This window comes from Urocampus carinirostris, chromosome 16, assembly GCF_059441175.1.
Source record: "Urocampus carinirostris isolate Australia breed hairy pipefish chromosome 16, RoL_Ucar_1.0, whole genome shotgun sequence".
NCBI lineage: Eukaryota > Metazoa > Chordata > Actinopteri > Syngnathiformes > Syngnathidae > Urocampus > Urocampus carinirostris.
The window spans coordinates 7,883,979-7,904,464 of record NC_142364.1 but is presented as its reverse complement, the minus strand read 5'-3'; the positions used below and the strand labels follow the sequence as shown (position 1 = coordinate 7,904,464).

The 20,486-nt window shown below is 40.7% G+C and overlaps 1 protein-coding gene across 4 annotated transcripts in view; it reads left to right on the top strand.

Annotated features, from left to right (window-relative positions):
* pdlim5b (PDZ and LIM domain 5b) overlaps positions 1-20,486 on the top strand; it is a 170,803-nt gene that overhangs the window by 21,551 nt on the left and 128,766 nt on the right. For all 4 annotated transcript variants that reach the window (XR_015852992.1, XM_088355340.1, XM_088355341.1 and 1 more), the window contains exon 3: positions 14,066-14,217. Coding sequence is in view for 3 of the 4 variants with exons in the window: in XM_088355340.1 (XP_088211466.1) it covers positions 14,066-14,217 (152 nt within the window). In the remaining variant the exon portion in view is untranslated. The remainder of the gene's footprint in view (positions 1-14,065; positions 14,218-20,486) is intronic.

Here is a 20,486-nt window from a genome sequence, read left to right as displayed (position 1 = left end):
GATTCTTTTTATTAGAAGAAGTCAAGCAGTTGTAAAAACATACCATGATGAGTTTCCTGTACCCTTCAAAATAAAGACTGAAAGTATGCGTGTTTTTAAACAGACTCATATAAAAGAGTAGAAAAATAGAGAACAGAGAATAAAAAACAGTATGAAAGCAAGTATATTCCATCAGAGCCTTTTGTAACGTGAGTAACTGAGAAAAATACAAATAACTAAATGTAATATACCTTACTGTTTCATAAAACCCGTTGTCTAAAAACAGTTTGATATCCGTCAAAATTCTTTAAGGTGTTTGTTTGCTCAACAGCTGACCTTTGTCTTCAGGACGTGTGTTTATAATTGACATGGAAACATCTGCCATTGATTGCAACATTGATTTACTTCCTGCATTTGATGAGAGGGAAGAAAATTGTGAGGACCACAAGCATATTTCATGGTTCATGAGGAACCCGCGATGCAAAATAGACTCGGCTTGTAATACAGACTTTCGACCAGGCTGGGTTGATTCCTCTTTGGCTTTACCTCACAATTATGATGTCATTCACCACATGATGCCAGTTCTTGATTATTTACGGTGAATTATGTCAAGCGACCTAATTGTTTCTATGTAGCCTCAAGGATGAACAAATCTCATGTATGCAATACTGAATGCAGTGTCATCACGAGACAGTTCCAAAGTGTCAGTATTTATTATAAACATATGTGCATTTGCGCTTTGAATAGGATGCTGAGAACCGAGGCGTATGTATGGGTGAATTATAAACCTCATTAGCTCTGATTATGTGATACATGCTGCTGTCTGTTTCTACTCCACTTATATTATAGAGGTATATGAGTACCGTATTTTCCGCACTACAAGGCGCACCGGGTTATAGGGCGCACCCCCAAAAAATAGTTTTTGGTCCTATATTTTCCATACATAAGGCGCACCGGATTATAAGGCGCTACAATGGCAAAGAAGCAAATACGTGTCTCAGACATGTACGGAAACAGTGTCTGTACGATGTCACCAATCACTCAAATGCATCGATCCAAATATCATTCGGAAGGTTAAAGTCTTGGGATTCAAGAAATGCCAAACATTTCTTAGTTTCCATTTTATTTTTTGCTGGCAACTGTGTGGACAGCAAAGTAAGAATTTTATTGTGCAGGGAAACGGGGTTCTTTACTGTGCATATGACAATAAACACTTTGAATTGAATTTAGTTTAAAAAAAGACTCATCACAGAAACATCAAGATCGTTCTAAAACAAGATACCGGGAAAATATAAAGCCGCATAGCTCACCTAAGTTCTCTTGCAGCCATCACGGTCAATAATGATACGTAACCATGGTCTTCTTACAACCGTGAGTGTAGTAAATCCAGGAGAGTCAAATATTTACCAATACAGAATAGTAAAAAATGCTTTCTCTCTGCCGTAGTGCAACCCAACCAACGTGTGATTCACAGTCATCTTTTTCGGCCAATTGCATGTTTTGTTTCGCCCTTTTAGCTTATGCGAGCCTGTAAATGATAAAAAGGATCCGCCCCCTTTACCTCCGAATAACTTTAGCCAATAGTGACTGATTCAAATGATGATTGACACATTGGTTAGGAAATGAAACGCCGGCATATAAATCCCAGCATACACCGCGGACGACTTGGCCTTCGGGGGGAAATCTAGTCGGCGGCTGCTTGCCTTAGTTGCAAGACTTTGCGACTTAATATTGATCTATATATATATAAGGCGCACTGTATTATAAGGCGCATGGTCAGCTTTTGAAAAAAATAAGGTGCGCATTATAGTGCAGAAAATACGGTACTTACATTTCTGTTTCCACTGAGAATAGTCAAAAATGTATTGTTGGAATTTGGGAAAAAAAATCACCTTACTGTACTAACGAAACATTAATAATACAGTGCCGCCTCAGGTGGAGGTCTGATTTGTTCAAGGTCTGAATTTAAATTTTCCCCTTAGAAATAATGGTAAATTCATTACTCAGTTCTGGACGGCATGAAAATCCTACAGTTTTTCTTTAAAATTGGTCTGTAACCAGTCATTTTGTTCCAAATATTTAGATCTGTATCATCCTGATAAATTTATTTAAAATGATTTTAAATACCGTAATACTAACAAGTTTCTGTACTATTTTATAAATCTGAGTCCCGGCACCAATGTAACCGCGGTGTACCTGTCCCACCAAAGATCCACATTCACGATGGACTGGATGATGAGGTTTTTATTACAGTTTCTGCAGATGAAATGAGTCACAACATTAGCTTCTCTGCTGGCTTTGATCTATTTGATATCTACAAAGGGAATTAACATTTTAGCACAACAGAAACAAAACAAAAATAAATCCAAACAGCTTGACAACATCAATCACATTACTGTGCATGTTGAGAGATTTGTTAGCTTTGGTTATAATGTTTAAAATTAACTTTTTTGTGGAGCACCAAAAGATGTGTCTTACCGTTGGCAGCTCGCTCTGTAGACTGCCAACAAAACCCCGCCTTCCGGTCACATGTCAAAAGCCAAAACAAACCCTACCCCATACCAGCAGGGGGGACTGTTGGACTCATCATTGCGGGACACTTACCAAAAACTATACGCATATTTCAGCAGGAATTTCAATAAAACAAGTTATTATTACACCCGTTACATATATGGAATGACTTGTGATAGAATCTTTTTTATATTGGCCAGCATTTTACTCCAACAAAAGAAGCGGTCTCATCGCAATTGCTTAGGAACACATTTTTAGGGCTTAATGTACTGGGCAGTCTCTATCACATATTCTTCTGTAGCCTTTTTTGTACAAATTTGCCGTCCCTCAATGTCCTGTCACTGAACCTCCTCTGTGACCGGCATGGTGAGGTCCGTGTACTTTTTTTTCCCCTGGAATCTCACACCAGCAACCATTTTTCCTTCTGCTCTCTGTCATATTGTTACCAGCTCTGTATGTTCTCTGATCACTTCTCACTCTAGCCTTGTGTGTGTGTCTTCTTAACTCTTCCAGACACCAACAACAGATTGAATTGAATTGTCTTTAGTGTCATTAAAAATAACATAGTGAACATTGTTTGGAATAAGATTAGACATGGCACTCCAGGATAAATACATAATAAAAAATTATATAATACATATATTATAGTGAGGGCAGCACGGCGGCGCAGTGGTTAGCGCTTGTGCGGCACAGTTCATGTCATGGGAACCTGTCGTGGGTTCAAATCCAGCTCCAGACTTCCTGTGCGGAGTTTGTATGTTCTCCCCGTGCTTGCGTGGGTTTCCTCCGGGCACTCCGGTTTCCTCCCACGTTCCAAAAACATGCATTTCAGGTGAATTGGCCGGTCCAAAATTGTCCCTAGGTGTGAATGAGCGAATGAGTTGTCTGTCCCTGTGTGCCCTGCGATTGGCTGGCAACCAGTTCAGGGTGTCCCCTGCCCACTGCCCGGAGATGGCTGGGATGGGCTCCAGCCCCCCCGCGACCCTAATGAGGATAAGCGGTACGGCTAATGAGATGAGATGAGATATATTATAGTGCAATGTAAAATTGTGCATCGTAACAATAGTGCAATGGAAAGTAGTGCAATAACATTTAAAAGCAACACAATTTTCTAAATAGGTCGGTTCCTATAAGTGGAGCCATACTCCTGAAATTTCGGACATTAGTTCTCTGCTTAAACATTTCAAACTAGCTACGACCGACTTTAAAAATAAAGCTCTTTTCATCACTTTTAACTTTCCTCTTGTACCAGCATTTTTCTTATTCAGACGATCATAAATAGTGAGAGCAGTTCCAAAGAGTCAATATCCGTGATTTATTCAGCTAAACTTGGCCTTGCTCGGCTGTTCTAAAGCCGTATTGGCAGGACACGGGAAGGACAAAAGCTTAATTTTAGTTGTGAAGGCAAATATTTCTCAAATTTTGTTGGAGGGTCATGTTGGTCGAGGGCGGACATGTTCGGTAGCTGAGGCACCACCCTACTTGAGCCATGGATGCACACCAGATGCTTGGGCTGATTACCTGTAGTACTATCGGTTGGCTGCGATTGGCTGGCAACCAGTTCAGGGTGTCCCCTGCCCACTGCCCGATGATTGCTGGGATGGGCTCCAGCACCCCCGCGACCCTACTGAGGATAAGCGGTGCAGCTAATGAAATGAGACTATCGGTTGGTTGGTTGGATCCCTTTACCTCTAGGGTCGTAGGGGCACCATTTTGTGTGGTGTGTCTTGGGCAAGTACAGCCAGGTGGCACCCATCCCTCTCCAGCCAGTAGTACTATTATTAGACTCAATTAATGGTAAGGCTAAACAAAAATTCCTCGGAAATGCATCCAATACTGAATGTTATAATACGTTAGCAGTTGCTCACAGTAGTGAATGCTCAAATACAATAATTTATGATTCAGAATCAGAATTTGTTGTCAATGTTTTTTTTTAATTACCTTTATGTAGCTTTACAACAACAGCGGGCAGTCTAAGAATAGCTCACTTAATTTTTACAGGGCGATGAACGAATTGTCTGTCATCAGCGGAGGGGGGGTTATAGAGCAATGAGCCATCACTATTATTGCTCAACTGGCCAAGAACAATAGGCCGACTTGCCAGAAGATAAATGAACGAACATTTTTGTCCTTATGGCAGTATGTGATCTCCGTTCACTTCCCGAGTGGCTTCCTGTCACATAAGCTCAAATTCACATCAGGTTATGAAAAGCGCCCAGGGGAAAACGGGGTTTTCAGATTGTCTGGTCTTGGCAATGGAGTTCTGCTCAAGTACTCCAGTCCTTTCATGTCCTCTGGGTTGTTTCTGACCGGACTACAGAGCATTCAGTGTCTGAGCGCAGGGTCGCGCAAGCTTTTGTGTTGTTTTGTTTGTGTTGTCATGGCAATTTGACTAAGCGCTCCTGTTTAAGGTCGGCTAGGCACCGCTGCTTTCCTGAGGGCCTCATAGAATTAATAAGAGGCTGTAGTTCAAACCATGACAACCATGCGTCAATACCTCTTCCTGAGCTCTTAATTGGGATGTTTAAATTTTCAATCTTTTTGGCGCCATCTGTATTGTTGTGTTCCCGTTTTCATTAAAGTAAATCAAAGTCTTTGTGAAAAACCATTGGAGCTTATAAACTGTATATTATGGTTGGAATTGTGTGACATTAATGATTTAGATCAAACTGTTCCTGTGGGAATTCAATGTAATTTCCTATGAAGTATTTATTTGTAGTACTGTAGATCTCAGGATACGACATCCGTTTCCAGCTAATCTAGCTAATGAATACAGTACAAGAAATACAATATTGTATCATACTACAGTGGAACCTCGGTTCTCGACCATAATCCCTGTTCGAAAACCGATTTGTTCGATCACCGAAATCATTTTTTCCATTAAAGATAATATAAATCGTTTTAATCTGTTCCAACACCCTGAATGTTTACCTTGAATGTTTAACGTAAACATAAAGCTAACACAGGCTAATCGTACGTTCGCGTTAGCGTAATCTTCCGTACGAAAGATTACGCTAACATGAACGTGTAAAAATAAAAAAAAGGATAAAGGGAAAAATTATGAATAGGATTTCTTACCTTTGTGGTGGTCAGCAGAAGGCGCAGGTGGACGGTGGGGAGAAGAAAATCATCAAAAGTTTTCCAACCTCTTCCAAAACTTGCGGCCGTTGCTTGCTTATAGCACTCACTCCCTTAGCCACATCACTCGATTTCACAGCCTCCTTATTCTTTAGTATCGTACTGATCGTAGTTTTAGCCATGCCGTATTCCCTGGCAAGATCAGACACTCGCACACCTCCTTCATATTTTGCTATTATTTTTTTCTTAAATGCAATAGTTGTACGCACTACTTTTCTTTTTTCACCTGTAGCATCTCTGCTGCTTGCACTGACTTTCTTCGGAGGCATAATTAGGGGCTAAAACACATCGTAGACCTATATTAAAAGCGAAAGCAAAACGAAGCACGTCCGCACGCGATAACAGTTGGTCACGAAAAGAGCGATCTACACCCGTACGCCGCTCAGCATCGCATCCTAGCGTACGCACTCACGCATTACCGGCGTTCGAACTCCGATTTTTTGACCGAACAGGGAAGCAAGAATTTCTCGAAATTTTTGGTCGGACTCCGATTTGTTCGAACTGAGAGCCATTCAAAAACCGAGGTTCCACTGTAGTTGTAAAGCACACATGATTCTGATCTGAACACATAAAGAGAAAGGCATTGTGGGAGGGAATTGGGCCATCATGATGCCATGGTGCAAACCAATAGTTGACCAGTATCTGTTATGGCATTGACAAATATGTCGTGACTTGCACAGTCCTACGCACAAACACCATCAAATTAGAATTTTGTAAGTTTTTGGGCAAGCAAAATACTGTAATGTTGTATGGTGGAGAAAATGTTATAACTAGGGACTAAAAAAAATAATATTATTCCACATTTTAACGTAAAAACATTGTGACATAAGGACATTGTAACCTTATTGTACACACATTTACACATGAACTAAAACAGAGACAATAAAGTTTGTCTGCAGAAATGACTACGAATCAATCTGCTTTGACTCCTGTTGCGATGACATTATGTCAGGCACGCGGGCCTTCTTCCATATAAGGCGATCCATCTCAGTCGGCGTGACGCCACATGCATCTGGGGCTGTATCGCAATTCTCAAAGCACTTCCTGTTACATGACTTCTCCTCCGCGAGATGACCGCGGCCTTCTTCCTCAAGCTGTACTTTCACCAGCGGGGAGGCAGGAAGTGCCACAGTGGGGAAGATTAGCAACATTCCCAATGATGATGCGCTTCTGTTGCACAAGTCCTTGTAAAAAAAAAAGCTCGTTTATATGTTTCACGCTCTCCTATTTCCATCTAGTGAAAGTCAGGTCAAGTCATTTTTATTTGTATAGCCCTTAATCACAAAGAGTCTCAAAGGGCTTCACAGGTTATTACACAGACTATTTTTTCAGACTTTTATTACACCATTACCAGATCTGGAACCAACATGAGGGTAAGGAAAAACTCAAAAACCTCAACATGAGGAAAATGAAGAAACCTTGAGAAGGGACCGCACATGTGGCATCCCCCTTTCAGGATTACCAGACAGCAAAGGATGGATGTTGCAGTCACAAATAATACAGAGATAATGTCCAAGAAAAGTATAGGTTATTCATATGCTATAGAGTAGAAGTGTGTTTTAAGCTTAGATTTAAACATTTCCACTGAGGTTGCAGAGCGGATCTCAGGGGGAAGAGCATTCTACAGCACCGGTGCCCGGATGGAGAACGCTCTCGAACCAGCGGAACACTTCTTGGCTCTTGGGATCACCAGAAGACCGGCGCTCTCAGAACAAAGGCTTTGGACCGGAACATAGGGGGAAATCAGATCTGAAAGATATGAGGGAGCAAGTCGATGTATGATTTTGTATAATACTAAGAGAACCTTGAAATCACATCTTAGGCTAACAGGGAGCCAATGCAGGTTAGCCAAAATCGGCGTGATGTGATCAGACTTTTTTGTCCTAGTTAAAAGCCTAGATGCAATATTTTGTAGCAGCTAAAGACTCTTGATTCTGGACTTCGGGAGACCGGAGAGTAGTGCATTACAGTAATCGAGACTGGAGGTAACAAACGCGTGAATTATAATCCCCGCATCCGACTGAGACAGTATAGGACGAATTTTAGCAATGTTGCAAAGATGGAAGAAAGCGGTTCTAGTAATTTTCTTCACATGTGTTTGCAAGGACAGATTGTGGTCAAATATGACACCTAAATTTTTAACTGAGTCACTCTGTGTGATGTGACATTTGTCAATGTTCACAGCAGTTTTTGAGAATGAATCTTCTTTGAGAAAGAATCTTGAATTGTAAAGATAGCATTCATCTGCTTACGCCGGTATTGAAAATTTGTATTTTGGCAGGGGTATACTGTACAGATCAGTTACTTCTCTGGGGGAAGATTCTAGGACCTTGCGTTTTAAAGTATCTTGGGTAATTTGTGTGTTTTCACCATTCTGTTTAGTTTTTCTAAGTAAATGCCTGGACAGATCTATTGTGTTCTTATATCAGTGTATTCCATGGAGGTAAATTGAAGACACATGGAGGAAGGCTGTTAATCTGTCTGGGTTTATTTGATCTCTCCGCTGTTTTTGCAGAAACAGCCGTACGTTATCTTTATTACAACTGGGAAAATATGCATACATCAAAGTGCATTGTAAGTACTAATTTAATAATATTTATACTACTTTGCAAGAGGATTTAAAGTAGATAAATGAGACTTTTATGGCGTAGAATTCAAGTATTGAGTCAGAAGTGTGGATTGGACCACAGTGGCGGCTGTTATCCAGCTGGAATCCCTTCCATAAGTTCTTGGAGAGACTCCAGTTGTTTGAAAACATTCGGCCAAAGTAATACAAAGCCTCTAAATAGCCTTTGTGAACCCAACATTTAGGTTTGGTAGTAACGCAGTTCAGGGAAACCATCTAGGGGTCTGTTCTGGAACACTGGTTCACCTTTGATCTGTTTGCTTTTGGTAACTGGAAAATATTCTAAAAGAGGTGTGCGATCGGGGGGGGGGGGGTTCTCTGCTTTGGTTTTATTTTAGAAAAATAAATCACAGTCTAAGCTGTGATGATGAATGACCATTGACGGCTGTTGATACCTTGTCACTTCAGCGTAGACACAAGTTAACTGCTGTAAAACAGAAAACACTGCAATAACTCAGATAATATGTCATGCGTGTGAGAATGTCGGACAACACTACAGGGGTCCTTTGGTAGCCACCAGCAATGTTTCCAGTCGTCATTGAACAACCCAAATTATAGTTTTTTTTTATCATTTGCACCCCTCAAGACACAAGCTTGAAGAAGTTCCCGAAATACTCTAATATGATAAGCATTTGACATGAAATTGATTAAAAGCCAATGATACAACTCTTAATACTAACAAGCCGTGCAGGTGTTCTGGCTAGTTACCCGACATAACTTGAAATCTAGACCCTTAAAGTGATCCTTTTTTTTCTGTTCCAAGGCCTGTCAAATCACCTTTTGGAAATAGAAATGTTTGAATCAATTGATGTTAATTGAAACCATTGAAAAACATCCTCTTGTCCGTCGTTCAATTCTAAATGTCACGTGCTGGTAGCACTTACTGTATTTTCCGCACATGAGAAGGGACCGCACATGAGGTCATCCCCTTCCAGTATGACCAGGCTGCAATGGATGTTGTAATAACAAATACCGTAATTTCCGCACTATAAGGCGCACCTAAAAGCCTTTATTTTTTTCAAAAGCTGACCATGCGCCTTATAATACAGTGCGCCTTATATATGGATCAATATTAAGTGGCAAAGTCTTGCAACTAAGGCAAGCAGCCGCCGACTAGATTTCCCCCCCAAAAGGCGAAGTCGTCCGCGGTGTATGCTGGGATTTATATACCGGCGTTTTATTTCCTAACCAATGTGTCAATCATCATTTGAATCAGTCACTATTGGCTAAAGATATTCGGAGGTAAAGGGGGCGGATCCTTTTTATCATTTACAGGCTCGCATAGGCCAAAGGGGCGAAACAAAGCCTGCAAGTGGCCGAAAAAGCTGAATGTGAATCACACGTTGGGTTGCACTACGGCATAGAGGAAACATTTTTTACTATTCTGTATTTGTAAATATTTGACTCTCCTGGATTTACTACACTCACGGTTGTAAGAAGACCATGGTTACGTATCATTATTGAACGTGATGGCTGCAAGAGAACTTAGGTGAGCTATGCGGCTTTATATTTTCCCGGTATCTTGTTTTAGAACGATCTTGATGTTTCTGTGATGAGTCTTTTTTTAAACTCAATTCAATTCAAAGTGTTTATTGTCATATGCACAGTAAAGAACCCCGTTTCCCTGCACAATAAAATTCTTACTTTGCTGTCCACACAGTTGCCAGCAAAAAATAAAATAGAAACTAAGAAATGTTTGGCATTTCTTGAATCCCAAGACTTTAACCTTCCGAATGATATTTGGAACGATGCATTTGAGTGATTGGTGACATCGTACAGACACTGTTTCCGTACATGTCTGAGAAACGTATTTGCTTCTTTGCAAGCTTTGGGAATGTTAAGGGGGTAATCAGTTGGACTGAACCATCTGACTGTTTTGTCGAGGTTCCCATTGTAGCGCCTTATAATCCGGTGCGCCTTATGTATGGAAAATATAGGACCAAAAACTATTCTTTTGGGGTGCGCCCTATAACCCGGTGCGCCTTATAGTGTGGAAAATACGGTACTTGTTTTGTACTTCTGTGAGAAACATCTAAATAATGTGTCAGAATAACGGTTCCCCACAGCTTGCACATTAAAAAAACAGTGTATAAAATCCTTCACATTTTGAGTCTTTTGCAGACGTCCGTCTCACCTTTTGCCCTTGCTTGTAATTTACCATATATAGCACTACAACATTGTTGTTTTTTCTCGGGTCTCGACAAGAAGAAAATTCTTTGTCACTCCTCATTAGCCTTACGACCCACAAACACGCTATTGCTTGGATTTGAGACAAAGAATCCAGCCATGCAAACGTCTGCATTCAACGGTCTGTCAGCAGCTTTTTCTCTGCCTCCGTTCCCTTAAGTTTCCTGTTTTATTAAGTAGTAGCCACTGCCAGTATGTCTGAGGGGATTGTAGACTCTCCTCTATAGGACAAAAAAGACGATTTATTGCAATAAGTGAGTCAGGACAGACAGTATAAAAGCCACTAAGTGAGTTTGGACGCTGAATCAGTTTGACACATTGTACTTGAGACTGTTTAACACCTCGCGACGAGCACTTATTTCCGAGACATCTGCTAAGCTTGAAAAGCCTTCCGTTGCCCATTGGCGGCTAACAAGTAATCCCAAAAAGCATACAAAAAAAAAAAAAAAAAAAGAGTCAATGTCCCTGCAATTTTGGCTTCCAATCCAACTCTGTCACTTCCTCATTCCTTCCGGCTCCTTTTGCTCTATTTAGGCTGTTATGAAGTACAAAACAATGACATATTGTTTTTGTCTTTTTCTCCCTTTGTCTTCTTATTTTCCACTAGTAAGAACACTTACGTTAGCCAAGTGCAACGAAGAGAGGGAACATGTGTAATGCGTTCATACGGAATCGAATGCTTGTGATATCTAGGGAAAAACAACTGCTGTTCCATTTTCCCCAAATATGTTTTAATTATCGTTGAAATTTCCCCTTATCTTCCTAATTGTTTTCATTTTATTTTTCCGACAAACGCAACTGGCAAACCTGGTAAAAACATTTACAGTTTTCTTTGAGTGCTTCATAGATCACATTCAGGGTTGGGTAGGGTTACTTTAACTGGATTACTTTCAATTACTTTTGGATTACTCCAATACCAAATATGCTAATAAAAGACAAAAGAAACTAAATATGAATAAAATGATGACTCACAACACGTGGTAAGCTTTCTCTCCTGGATTTGATCTCTTTGATCTCCGGCCAAACTAACAAAAGGTGACAGAAACGAAATGAAAATAAATCCAAACAGCTTGCCAACATCGTTTTTGCCGTTCCATGTATTCCGTTACTCTCCAAGCCTGCACAAAATTGAGTCATTTTATTCCTATTTAGTTTCTTTTGTCTTTTATTAGCATATTTGGTATTGGAGTAATCCAAAAGTAATTGAAAGTAATCCAGTTAAAGTAACCCTACCCAACCCTGACCTTAAACATACATCTCGTACAAAATATAGCACTGAAGCAACTTACGAAATAATTCAACTTACAAACGATCGTCCGGAACCTCATCTCATTCCTAAGTAGGGCAGCGTCTTAAGCATTCGAGTAATCTGATTACTTGTGCACCACTGCAGTTTCCCTCATCCAGGATATTTTCATGTCGCAAAGCACTGTGGGACTTGTAGTACAGGGATTTCTGTTTCTCTCTAGCTTGCCAACATCGTTTTTGCCGTTCCATGTATTCCGTTACTCTCCAAGCCTGCACAAAATTGAGTCATTTTATTCATCTTTAGTTTCTTTTGTCTTTTATTAGCATATTTGGTATTGGAGTAATCCAAAAGTAATTGAAAGTAATCCAGTTAAAGTAACCCTTCCCAACCCTGATTACGTGTCTTTTATTTAGTGTACCAACACAATTGTTGGCATACATATTTATTAATCCTGAATCCAAGGTCTTTAAATGGAAGAAGTTGGGTTTAAAAAAAAAACAGTTTAGCTTTTTTAGGTTTGCAGGAAAGGAGTCGGGCCATAATGGGCGACGTGTTAGCGTCTCACAGTGCAGAGGTCAAAGGGTTTGATTCCTGGCGCCGGCTTTCCTGTGTGGAGCTTACCGTGCCTGTGTCGATTTTCTCCCGGTAGTCTGCATTCCTGCCACATTCTAAAAACATTGAACAATCCAAATTGTTACAGGGTGTTATTGTGAGTGTGAATTGATGTTTGTGATTGGCTGACAGCCTGTTCAGGGTTAACCTAATCTCGACAGGTGGGTAGATGGGCCTAGTAAAATCTCAATTTTGGTACTTGACCATGTTCCTGATCTTTTGTGTATTCGCTGAATGACACTTTTTTTCAAATATGACACTTAAGTGCCACTTTTGCTACAAATCTCTCAACCGCCTCTACACCAAACTTGTTTGTTTTTCACCACCTTCAGAACTGATGACTGCAATTGGACTCTTAACATAAATACACCCTGGGCAATTGCCTTCTCATCTTTGCAGGCTTTCTGGTTAGAAAGATGCAACACATGAGATTAAAAAACAATAATTCATGAGTACTTGATGTTCTTTTTTGCTCCTGCATGGCTGTACAGGTTTCTAACAAGGTGTGTTGAGTTATTAATGACGCGTAGTCTGCTCCGTTGCCACGCCTTGTGCGTAAGTTCTCATTGTGATGATTCGATGTGATTGCAGGTATGCAAAAGCTTCAACGTCATGTTTTTTAAACACGTTTTTTCCCCCTTGAGATCAAAGTCAACAAATACCTGATCATCAGTTTTCCATTAAGGATGACTACCGTATTTTCCGCACTATAGGGCGCACCGGGTTATAGGGCGCACCCCCAAAAAAATTGTTTTTGGTCCTATATCTTCCATACATAAGGCGCACCGGATTATAAGGCGCTACAATGGGAACTTCGACAAAACAGTCAGATAGTTCAGTCCAACTTATTACCCCCTTAACATTCCGAAAGCTTGCAAAGAAGCAAATACGTGTCTCAGGCATATACGGAAACAGTGTCTCTGCGATGTTACTCAAATGCATCGTTCCAAATATCATTCGAAAGGTTAAAGTTATACGATTCAAGAAATGCCAACCATTCCTTAGTTTCTATTTTCTTTTTTGCTCGCAACTTTACTGTGCATATGACAATAAACACTTGGAATTGAGTTTAATTTAAAAAAGACCCATCACAGAAACATCGATATCACTCTGAAACAAGATACTGGGAAAATGTATAGCCGGAGTAGCTCACCGAAGTCGTTGCGTTCAATAATAATGTGCAACCATGGTCCTCTTATATCCGTGAGTGTAGTAAATCCAGGAGAGTAAAATATTTACAAATACAGAATAGTAAAACATGTTTTATCTATGCCGTAGACAACCAACCTTGCTATTCACATTCATCTTTTTTCGGCCAATTGCAGGCTTTGTTTTGCCCCTTTAGCCTATGCGAGCCTGTAAATGATAAAAAGGATCCGCCTCCTTTACCTCCGAATAACTTTAGCCAATAGTGATCGATTCAAATGATGATCGACACATTGGCTGGGAAATGAAACGCCGACATATGTATCCCAGCATACACCGCGGACGACTTCGCCTTCGGGGGAAAATCTAGTCGGCGGCTGCTTGCCTTAGTTGCAAGACTTTGCGACTTAATATTGATCTATATATAAGGCGCACTGAATTATAAGGCGCATGGTCAGTTTTTGAAAAAAATAATAAAGGCTTTTAGGTGCGCCTTATAGTGCGGAAAATACGGTACTTTCTTTATGTTTATGCCGAGTCGACGTAAGGTCCTCTTCCGAAAAATGACGACATATTTGACTCCAAATGTCTTTATTTCTTTGCATATTTCTTTGCAGCTGACTGATGGAGGAAAGGCAGCTAAGGCCAAGATCAGCGTCGGAGACGTCATCCTCTCCATAAATGGCACGTCTGCCGCCAGTATGAGCCACCTCGAAGCCCAGAACAAGATTAAATCCTGCTTGGCCAATCTCAGTCTAAATCTACAGAGGTAGGTCAAAATTTGAATGCAAAAAATACAAGTTTACCGGGTTTACGTATGGAATTCCTGTTCTAGCCAGGGACAGGCCTGCATAATATTATCTTAATGTCAAAAGAAAGCGTCATGGTACTAAAATGTCTGCTTTTTAACACTCTTAATTAGCAGTGTAGACAGCCTCTTAGTGGTCGGCTTCATGTACAGACCCAAATCTGTTGAAGTCATCAGCTTGGGCTTCAGCTTTGCTTTATGTCAAGTTCGCATTGAGTGTATGAAGCTTTCCTCTGGCCGTTCCATCAGGAAAAGGAATAAACCTGGAATTCCTTTGCATATACTAAAATTTTACCGTCTGTGAAACACCACATAAGCAACTCCTATCAGTTCCACCTGACGAGTAAAGCCAGAAAAAATTGGACTATCAACGCACCCGTCGAATCCTCACTGTATTTTTGCACATTCGTGCTGCTAATTTATAAACTGACAAAAACAGTGCCTGCTTGTTTTTGCCAACAGCAGACATACTTTGCCTTCACACTAGTTCAAAACAATTTCCATTTGCCAGAGGCTTGAGTGAGTCCCACAACAGATGAAGAATTTACAGCTTTTATCTAGTGCCTCAATAAAATTTAAGTGCTTAGCGAGGCCTTTCTCTGTCTCCTTTGACTGCAAAGTCAAGGGAAAATACAGCTTTCAGTAAAGTGAATAAAATAAAAAAACAACAGGCAGGCAGGCGATATTTTGTTTGGATACTGAATATTGCCAGTATTTCTATTAGGTAAAGCCATGCATATCTGATTAAGACCTTAATCCTAATGTGAGAATTTAAACTGAAATGTGGGCTTTCATTTTCTGATTGATCGTGCATTTATACGCATTTTTAGGGGATTTTTTCGTGTATTGGTTGATTTCTGCTGGACATTTTCATTTTATTATCTGCCCCCATGGCAAAAATGCAACATGTGTATCAATCTATATATAATGTATGTCACCGCTGTATCCATCCGTATATAGTGTAAGTCTCCACTTTTAGCAAGACACATGCGATGCAAAAACACAGTAGGCACCAACATATTTCACTTTTGGAGTGAGGAGGAATAATTTATTAATTACTATTCTATTCTTCTCTCTTGCTTCGCCCTTGTAATGGGAATACTCTCAAATGCCATGTTTACGGGGTTTTCCTTTTTCTTTAGAAATGTAAACGATTCACTTGGATTGCTCAAAAATCCGACTTGTGATCCCAATCGGGCTATCGTCTGCGCGTAAACGTAGTCAATAACAGTAATCATTTTAATTTTTCCTTTGGATATAAAGCACCTAATCTAAAAAATGCAGAGTGTAATATTTTGAAAGTGCAGGAGAGATGCCCATGTAAAATTTGGCTTGCAAATAATGATAGTTGTCATGTAAGCTGATAACTATTACATGGAGCCTCCAGTTTTCTCTAGAATGCATTGCATGCCCTGTGTGGCCGCAAATAACAGAAACCACCACTATTCTGATGTCCCTTATCAGAAGTTAGCACTGATAACGATGTTGGCTTTTGCTAATCTGTGCTTTCAACAGTACTAAATGCAGAGCTACTTCAGTATATTTTGGTTTTAAATCAGTGCTTTGGACGGGATCCTGGGAAACTTGGTTTGGGTCCGGTACATGGGCTTTAGATTTTTCCTGAACAGACAAATATAAAGTCCATTTTCCACAACTCATTTTGTTTAAAGATTATTGGCATAGCTTTGTTAGCCTCTGATTGTGTGGTTCTGAGTGTAGCGATTTGATTTTACCACAACCTCTCAAAATGACACCTTTCTAACAATGTGTTGTGCTCCGAATTAAGACTTCCTAACAAACAAGCTTATTTAAAAGCTCATCGTTGGTAATGGATTGTACTTACTTCAGGAAAACATTGCTAAATGGAAAGACAAACAAACAATTATCCTGACACGCAAACTATCACGCTGTAAAAGGTGACGACAGGGAGGAATCCAAGGTTAATTTGCACGGCGTGTTGTTCTGTCAGCACTCGCAGTTGGAGTTATAAAGGAGCCTTGTTTCTTAATGGGAACATTTTCTTAAAATAGTTTAATGCGGCAGCTGCATGTAATCTCGTACAAACAATGATTGCTTAGAACATCAAACTACTGTGTTGACAAACTCCGAATATTTAATGAAATGATCTGCATTTATATAGCGCTTTTCAAGTCAATGCCTTCCCAAAGCGCTTTACAAAGTGCTCCACATTTCCCAATAGCGGTCTTGCAGCCATGTAAGGCACTAACCAGCTTATTTGGGGTATTTGGGGTTCAGTGTCTTACCCAAGGACACTTCGACATGTAACACGGACGAACCGGGATTCGAACTGGGATCCCTCGATCCCAAGACGAGCGCTCTACCTCCTGACCTACTGCCTTTGTTTTAGGTAGACGCTATTTTCATTTTGCAGCATTACATTTGTCCTGTCAAGTTCGTCTTTCTCCATCTATGTCTTCGGAATGTCATTTAGGATCATTAGGCACACAGTACGGACTCTTGGGTTCCCGTTAATCCTCTTACCAAGTGTCAAAAATGATTTATACGAGTAAATTTCAGTCACAGGCTGTTGGTCCCAAGAGATACAAGTTAGCCTCAAGCTCTGTTTACCTTTGCCCCTTTCCAAACATATCATGTGACCACCACTACCTAAAATAAATGAACCCTAACAAAAAAAAGAAATGTTTTGGGAGGGGAAACCAACTGTGACACCATTTTCACAACTGTCCTAAGAACATAAGCACTTCACAAATTCTATATTGCAAATATGTTATTTTTATTTAGATGAAAACGCATGACTACAAACTAAGCAGTTTACATATATTGTCTGGTTTGTAGATGCTGATGGAATTCACTTTTGAACAGACATGGACTCTGGATTTTGGAAGAATTTTTTTATTAGGGATAATGCAAAAAGAAACGGAGATTTTTTTTATAAATTCAAATAAAACTTTAATAGCTGTCTGAAACCTCATCTCATCTCATCTCATTAGCTGCACCGCTTATCCTCAGTAGGGTCGCGGGGGTTCTGGAGCCCATCCCAGCAATCATCTGGCAGTGGGCAGGGGACACCCTGAACTGGCCAGCCAGGTTGCAGGGCACACAGGGACAGACAACTCGCTTGCTCATTCACACCTAGGGACAATTTGGATCGGCCAATCCACCTGAAATGCATGTCTTTGGAATGTGGGAGGAAACCGGAGTTCCCGGAGGAAACCCACGCAAGCACGAGGAGAACATACAAACTCCGCACAGGAAGTCTGGTAGCTGGATTTGAACCCACACTGGAGGTTCCCAAGACCTGTGCTGAACACGCACTAACCACTGCACCGCCGTGCTGCTCTGTCTGAAACCTTTTAAAGTAAATACATTTCAAGACAACTAACATGATTTATCTGTCACTTAAACCAAAAACTCACAATGCAGGAAATACAATTAGCAGCAACTGTTATAAAGGTACATGAAAATTTGAATAGCTCCCTGAAACTTTTGACAGCAAATAAATAAAAAAATGGCAATACAACCAACATGGGCAGCATGGCGGCGCAGTGGTTAGCGCGTGTGTGGCACAGTTCGGAGGTCATGAGATCAAACCTTCCTGTGTGGAGTTTGCATGTTCTCCCCATGCTTGTGTGGGTTTTCTCCGGGTACTCCGGTTTCCTCCCACATTCCAAAAACATGCAGTCCAGGTTAATTGGCCGGTTTGAATTGTCCCTAGGTGTGTCTGAGCGAGTGACTTGTCTGTCTGTCTGTCTTGTGTCTGGCTGGCAACCAGTTCAGGGTGTCCCCTGTCCCAAGATAGCTGGGATGGGCTCCAGCGACCCCGCGACCAATGTTTCCTGTAATTTTCCACGGGTCTGAGCGTTCACACAAAGTCGGTGAGCAACGCTTGAAACAACAGTGAGCAACCATAATCCCAAGTTTGGCAAGATAATTCATTATCAAACATGTCCAAAACCTGACATCAAGTTACATTTTGCTGAGTTTCCGGCAATGCAAAATTATTTTTCTCTTTTGAATGAATTGACTCATGTACTATTGCAAAGGTTGTATGGCCTACAAACGCCGTTTGTTCTTACAATTCTTTCACAAGATATCTATTTCTTTTTATTTCCTGACATATTTTGTCGCATAATATTAACATTTTTGGGGGCTTATTGAGTTGGTTGCAAAATACAGAGCTGTACTTAGTCACATTTTGGAGTGGAAGTACAATGTTGGCAACAAGATTCACTTGATACAATTGGAAATTATTTGAATGCAACACAAACATTTTCTTCTTTTTTCTGTGTTTTTTTCTACTTTTTAAAAAATTCCTTTAAAAAAAATCTCATTGTGTTTATTTTTTCCGAGCTGTTACTCTCCATTTACTTTTTTCCTACATTTCTTTCTTTTCTTTTTTCTGGCTTTTTCCTAAATTTTTCTTTCTTTTTTTCTCTTCCTTTTGTTTCTTTTTTTCTCAGCTTTTCACTACTTTTTCATTTTGGTATTTTTTTCTTTTTTGTTCTATCCCCCCTTCCTTTAAGTCATTTTGTGCATCATTTTACATAATAATTGGTCATGTTGGGATGAAAGAAGCAAAAACAACCTGAAGAGCTGTTTAGGACCCGAAAGAGCCGGTTCCTTTTAGTGGGCCGAGCCGAAGAAGCCGGTTCTCGACAAACTCTACTAACTTTACTCAACTTCGTTCTAATTCGACTCGACTTCAAAATACCGCATTTAGGACACAACGTCAGGGGAACCCGTGTATTTTGACCTTCATGCACTGTAACTTTGACTTAAGTCGCTTCTTAATTAGTAATTTTGAGCCCTCATTTTTGTGCGCTGGCTAGATTTTCTTGTGCGCTGAGAATGTGCGAACACTGCCCGCGACCCTACCGAGAATAAGCGGTGCAGATAATGGATGGATGGAATACAACCAACTTGATACAGAAAGTGCATGAAAATTTCAACAAAGCTGGCGATTAGAAAAAGTGTGGCCACTGCTATTCTAAAGCCAGAGTGACTAACTAAGGAGGGGAGGGTGTGTCCCCAGAGCAGCGCCAAACACTAGTGTTACACAATGCAGCTGTGGGAAGTAGGCTTAAGAAAGAATGATAATTGCTGTTTATTTATTGTCATTGAGCTATGCGGCACGCTGTAATAAAACACCTCTCCCCAGGGGTTGTATTTGGCAGCACCTGGTTTGGACGGATAATTCGGATCTAAAAAGCAGATATACGACCACTTGTTCCAAGTACATTGGAACTTCAATGTCTGATTTGAAAGCTGATAAACTAAATCCAGCCAGCAATTAGGCGAAAAGAGTGGTTGATTTTGCATGTTGTTCCGTAGGTTGAAACCTCAGATAAAATTCTGTTTAGAAAAAGTGTACACAGGTGAGCAGTTACCGTAAATTCCGGACTATAAGCCGCTACTTTTTTCCCAAACTGTCAACCCTGCGGCTTATTCAGTGATGCGGCCAATTTGTGTAATTTTTCTAACGGCCGCCAGCGGCGCTCGAGTGCAAAAGGTAAGATTTAGACCGGTGGATTATATGCACGTAAATTTTACTTAGTGAGCGTGTTGCTAGGTGTTATTGATTAAGGGAGCGTGGGACTATCATGGGAACCTGTCGTGGGTTCAAATCCAGCTCCAGACTTCCTGTGCGGAGTTTGTATGTTCTCCCCGTGCTTGCGTGGGTTTCCTCCGGGCACTCCGGTTTCCTCCCACGTTCCAAAGACATGCATTTCAGGTGAATTGGCCGGTCCAAATTGTCCCTAGGTGTGAATGAGCGAATGAGTTGTCTGTCCCTGTGTGCCCTGCGATTGGCTGGCAACCAGTTCAGGGTGTCCCCTGCCCACTGCCCGGAGATGGCTGGGATGGGCTCCAGCCCCCCCCGCGACCCTAATGAGGATAGGCGGTACGGCTGATGAGATGAGATGAGATGAGCGTGGGACTACGTCTACATGACGCAGTCTCTTTCCCATACTGGGGTAGACGCCTTTGATGACAACAGTAATAAGGAGGAGAATGAGGGCGGTTTACCGTGATTACTAGAAGTACGATATGTTTTTTTAACACAGCTGTTTACTGCGTTGCGAGCGTGTTGCTAGTAGCGTTTTGCTACCCTTCACAGGCACGATTTGGGATGAAAGTTATAATATTATTATTAAAGCTTTGAGAACTCTCTCGGTGTACCGTCTTTCTTTGTAAATATGTGTAACCATGTATAATATGTATTTGCAACTGTATATTTTTGTAATGTATTT